Source organism: Volvox carteri (genome assembly GCF_000143455.1).
Source record: "Volvox carteri f. nagariensis unplaced genomic scaffold VOLCAscaffold_20, whole genome shotgun sequence".
Classification (NCBI taxonomy): domain Eukaryota; kingdom Viridiplantae; phylum Chlorophyta; class Chlorophyceae; order Chlamydomonadales; family Volvocaceae; genus Volvox; species Volvox carteri.
Genome location: NW_003307563.1, coordinates 1047784 through 1053593, shown reverse-complemented (window position 1 = coordinate 1053593; position 5810 = coordinate 1047784). Strand labels below are relative to the sequence as shown.

Here is a 5810-nt window from a genome sequence, read left to right as displayed (position 1 = left end):
CCCCACCCCCCTTCCCCCGGGTAATTCCCCCCGCTACCACCCCCGCCATACACACCTTCCGAAAGGGACACTTGGTGTAATTTCGATTGAGCGTTTTGAGATTCAGGATCCGGATCTCGTTCTCCAGCTCCTCCAGGAAGGCTCCCGGCCCCCGCTCGAGGCCGTTTCCCCACCTTGCGGAGTACACCAGGCCCCCGAGCCACATCTGGCGGTCCCAACAGCGCATCACATTCTTGGGGGAGTGCGTGGTGCCCTCCGCGTCGTCAACACGGACGCGTCGTAGGAGCGGCATGAAACCCACGTGCCATCCCGCTGTCCACATGCGGATGGATAGCTGCCCGGGGGGAAGAAGACCGGGGGAAGGCCGGGGGAAGGCGGGGGGAAGGCGGGGGGAAGGGGGGGATGGTCGGGTGAGGGTTTTAATTAGATTTGATTGGCAATGAGAGGATGAGGGGTTTAGGTAACAACAAAAAGCTGCGAGGGTTATCATATCAGATTTTCAAAAAAAACCAAACAAGGCAGTGGACACAAAGTGAGGATACGACAGAAAAAGGAAATTAAAAATGACGAAATTAAAAATGACGAAATTTAAAAATGACGAAATTAAAAATTGACGAAATTAAAAAATGACGAAATGACGAAATGGAGATCTCTCTAATGTAATTTACGAATCCGAGTCAGCGAAAGGGCCACTGGCAGCACCGTTCCTTTTCTTTTTCTTCAAGGGGATTTAAAAAGCTGTTCTGCTCAGCCCGACCCCAGGGCTTTGCCCAACACAGTTTCAAAGTTCCACCATCCTGTAAAATATGCTGGAGGGCATATCCTGACATTTGCATCCGCCGATCGGTGCTTTTCCGAATCGTGGTAAAACACATCCTCAGCAACTAGACACCTCACCTCTAGTCCTCCCCCCCAACTACCTTTCCTGCCCCCCTAAACCCCCCTCAAACCCCATCCCGCACACATACACACACGCACGCACACACAATACATACGTACCTCCCAATCCGATACGATTCCACATTCCCCGACGTCCGACATACCCTCATCCACACCGCCCACATGCAGCAACGCAGCTCGCCTTAGTGCCATGGGGGCGTAGTCCACTTGCAGGGGAAAGGTGAAGAAGTTGCCCGTGCTGGGGTCGGAGAAGTGATGGAAGGTGTCGGGCCAACGCTCCTGTGCATTTTTGAGGGGAGTACGACATGTACAGTGCCGTACAGGACAGGTCGGGGGGTAGGGAAGGGAGGTCGTTGAAACTGAGAGGGCAGGAAGGGGGAGAGGATAAGGAGCGCGGGATTGTTGGGTACCCAGGTGTTGTTGATGAGTTTACATGGGGTTTAAATCAGCCGGAAAGTACGCAAGCAAACCCGTGGGCGCATGGGGTGACGCGGGGGCTGCTACTGCTACTGCTACTGCTACTGCTGCATTACACCAATCTTTCTGTAGAGATGGCCATTGACGATCCGGGAGCCGCTTCCCACCACCTACCGCCTTAAAAAACCCCGTTCCTTTCCCCCTTCTCTGCCCTCCGCCCCCAAACAAAATGTTCCACTCACGCACCAAGTTCCCCTCCCGCCCATTCCCCCGCCGATAGCTCTTGAGTCCGACCATGCCCAGCTTGGGCATGGAGTCAAACTGCCGTACAAGTCGGTGGATCCACGAGCAGTCCGCGGGCTCGAAACCGTCATCATCCTGTAAACAGAACCATCCCCCGGGTGGGCATTAAGGTTAGGTTGTGTTGGGTGTGTTGCGTAATTACTACAGTTCGGTATAATATAATACAATACAATACAATACAATACAATACAATATAATATAATATAATATAATATAATATAATAAAATAAAATATAATATAATAAAATATAATATAATATAATATAATATAATATAATATAATATAATATATAACATAATAATAATGATACATTTTATATATGTTAAAGAAAGCAGACAGGAAAGCAGGGAGCAGGACAAGTAGCACAAGCGGCACAGAAGTGGAGGCAAGCAGTAGACTGCGTTATGACGTTTTAAATGCGACGTATACGTGTGCTGAGTGAGTTCGCTAAAAACCCTGACAAAAACACGCATACAGAAATATCAAAAACACGCATACAGAAATATACATGTAGAGGCGAATATATGAACGCACATACTTACATGCTTCTTATACAACCAACCCAGAGACACACACATACGAGCGCACATACAGATGCACATACAGCATCACCTGCAGCACCACCAGCACTTTCCCCCGGGCTAGGGCCGCCAACCGGTTGTACGACCGAATTTCGTGGATGTTGTTCGAGAACACGGGCACCAGGCGTCCCCTAGTGGTCCAAGCCAGATCCGCCCACAGCTGCCCTTCCTCGGGACTGTCCACATTCACCAGCAGCTCTACCGGCATCTGGGGCGGCGGGCGGGAAAACGGGAGTCGGGGGAGTGTAAGGCGGAAAGGAAAAAGAGAAGAGAGAGAAACTGGAAGGGTTTTAGGGTTTTAGAGATTTTAGGGTTTGCAACGCGCATCTGACGACTCGTAGCCACGCCGCCCCATCCCCCCCATAAAACCCCACACTCCCCAATTCCCTACCGACCTGTCTTGTGCAGTTTTCCAGCAAGTTGATCATGGCGGGTATTCCGGTAGGTCGCCGGAAGTATTGCAGCATGAGAGACACTTCGGGCCGGTCCGGGAACAACCTGGCGTTCAGATGTCCGCTACTGCACTGCACCTGGGGAACCGTAGCAGTAGCAGTAGTCGTTAGCTGTAGTCAGTAACGGTCGTCAGTAGTAGTAGTGGTGGCAGTAGCAGTAGTCAATGGCAATGCAGGAGCAGGAGCATTGGCGATTAAGAGCAGTAGCAGCAGCACCAGGAAGTAGCAACGGAAGCAGCAGTAGCAGGTGATTGTCAGCAGCAGCAGCACCACCACCGCAAGTAGCAGCAGTAGAAAATTGGGTAGATTGGTAGTTGGTTGGTTTGGGTAGTTTGGCAGTTGGGTGGTTAGCAGATAAACACATCAGGGCCGGATCTGGACCGGACCCCTGGATCGGCCGGGGCCGCCAAATCCCCCGTCCTCCTCCTCTACCAACTGTGAGGCCTGCGCCGCTGCTTCCCGCGGCTTCAACCACAGTGAGGCATGCTGTGCACTTACCAGCTCATGCACGGTGGTGAAGCTTTTGACACGGCCTCTAGCCCTAAGATGTCCCACCAAGGTGCGCATGGCCTCCTCAAGATGTTCGCGTGCCGAGAGCGAGGTGTTTAGCCTAGCTGAAACATACTCTTCACTCCAGTCCGTCTTCCATGCAGCAGCCTCAGCGGCATCGGTTGGTTGCTGTATCGCGTACTCGCGCATCTTGCCAAGCAGCTTTGTCATGTCGTCCTCTATGCGTCGGTGCATTAACCATTGCTGATGAATATCCCGAATGTTGAGGATATCATCCTGATTTAGCTGCTCTAGATGATTCTCACAAAATGGGAGTCGAAAAATGTTTCCAAGCTTCGCATGGACCGAGAGCACAAACGCAAAGAGGAGTATGTAACCCCTCATGATGGCCGTTAGGCATTACAATGCCGTTCATAAGCTCATACGTGCTGTGTAAAGTACAGGTAGAAACAGTAGGTCGGCTGATTTGGCCTAGGCTCGGACAGACCGAGCGGTTCCTACGTCCTTGATCGTACTTGTAACATATGCATAATGTATTACGGCAAACAATGGACAAGCCGATCGCAGGATCTGGTGAATTTGAATCGATTAACGGTTTAGCCAGAGTTGTTGCCTACACTTGCAATGATGTTTTTCAAGTCTCAACCGTCAACCTCAACCTCTCGACTTTGTGTCCTACATTTCAACAGTTTGCCCAAATTCTATCTATTCCGAGTACATGAAATGCATGACAGTCAATCTTCGCTGACTAGGTTTAACAGTGTAAAACACGAGGCGCGCGTTTTAATTAGCTCCGGGACGAGCAACTGGTAGGTACATAACATGCCCGCCGGCTGATGGCTCGCTGTGGCTTCCAACAGAGATACCACCGACGGATTCTGCAAAGGAAAGATGGATGCACAAAATTGTGCACACAGTTAAGAGGAGAATCAAAGTGTAGAGGATAGGTCCAGTGACCCCGCTGCCGCTGCCTCCCATCTGTATAGATGGGCGAGTGATTTTTAAGGGGGCCGCCTCCCATGGCCTGACGGGAAACTGGCCAGCCTGCCCAGTTTGCCGCCAGGCCTAGCTAGGTGACGAAGAGCCACACAGAGTGTGACAAGAATCCGGTGTGGTCGCAAACTCCGCAATCTTCGCGTTGCTAGCCTGGTTACGATTCGCTAGTACAGCAATCCGAAGCCGTACAGCTTCGGGCCACAGTATTATTGTCCTTTTCTCCAATAACGAACCGAAAGTCGATTGACACCAAATGGCAAATCTGCCATGCGTAGACAGATAGTTGTAATTACACAGTGCTCCATTACGTGTACGGTGCCTATCTACCATATCTACCATATCAGTGTCTTTATCGCGCTCATGGCGCTTCTAAGCGGGGCATTTTCCGGAGGGGGAGGGGACTTTCCAAACAAGGGGAACCTTTTAATGACCCCTAGTTGATTGATTACCCCGCAACGAAAAGGGAAAAAAACTCAAAAAAGAGTTCTGGTGTAAAGATGATAACATTTATCCCTCAGGTATTAAAGCTCCTGGAGGTGCCCGGTGCCCGGATGGGCCCCCCCAAAGGTCGGGACCCATATCCGCCACTCCTACACGCGATGCCGCCTCCTCCTCCTATCTACATCCTATCTACATCCCTGCCTTACTTGCCTGTACGACCTAATACATATCTGTACTCCGCCTTGCAGGCAGGCAGGCAGGCGCGCACACACCCCGGCAGACGCCGCCGCCGCCGTTGCCGCCCACTGCATCACCCGCCTAAGGGTAAAAAAAGGTTAGTAAAAAAGTGAACGGATCCGGAAACACACGCACACGACGCGCACATATGCACGGCCCAGTTCTATAAAAAAACACGCTTTCACGCTTTCACGCACGCATAAGCAATGTTCCCTTTCAACGCACAGCACGGCCGCACGGACACCACTCGCGCTGTTCAACGTCCGACACATTCGTACATACATACATACATACATAGATAACCGACTGACCACTGCCCAAAACTTGTAGTTGCACCGGTGTCGACTAGGTACGCATTAACTTATTAACCACCACACCCTCTAGCCAGCCACAACCCTACGGTCAACGACCAACCCCCAGCGTTTCAAGCCCAACCATCCTCTACATATTGTCAGCACCCCCCTTCCCCCCCCGGGGCCTTTTCTCCGGCACAGCGCCAGGTGATCATCACCACCACTATCATCATCATTTATAACGCGTAAGCCTGCAGCGACCTCCGTTCGACAAACACGCCGCACGTGCGCGTGTGTGTTTTCCATCATTCCACACGCCAACACCCTTCCACCCTTCCCGCACCCAGGTCGCCATTTCCTCACACCAACACTGTAACCGCAGATAGTGCCACCCAACAGAGCGTGATGTAGGCGCCTCCGGTGGGAGGAGAGGACTGCGTGGGAGAGTTAGTTCACGAGGACAGGGAAAGGCACCAACACCAACACCACTGTCACTGCCACCAATACCTTCTGATGGATGGCCAGCAAGCACAGAACATGCCAGTTGCGCATGTTGGCATCGCGCCGGAGTTAACCACTCCTAACTCCTAACCTTATAGACTTCTTAGCCACAACTACAACCCGCCTGCCGTCAGTTGCGTTGCCTCTCATACAATTACCATTACTGCCCTCAACTGCC

The 5810-nt window shown here is 51.7% G+C and overlaps 1 protein-coding gene across 1 annotated transcript in view; it reads right to left on the bottom strand.

The window, feature by feature from the left end:
- The window catches only part of VOLCADRAFT_91271 (uncharacterized protein), a gene marked incomplete at both ends in the record, with an annotated part of 4189 nt that extends 641 nt beyond the window's left edge, over nucleotides 1-3548 (bottom strand). The window contains 6 exons of the mRNA XM_002950710.1: nucleotides 56-334; nucleotides 1000-1179; nucleotides 1564-1695; nucleotides 2234-2410; nucleotides 2598-2732; nucleotides 3153-3548. Coding sequence (XP_002950756.1) covers nucleotides 56-334; nucleotides 1000-1179; nucleotides 1564-1695; nucleotides 2234-2410; nucleotides 2598-2732; nucleotides 3153-3548 — 1299 coding nt within the window. The remainder of the gene's footprint in view (nucleotides 1-55; nucleotides 335-999; nucleotides 1180-1563; nucleotides 1696-2233; nucleotides 2411-2597; nucleotides 2733-3152) is intronic.
- Between the last annotated feature and the right edge of the window lie 2262 nt (nucleotides 3549-5810).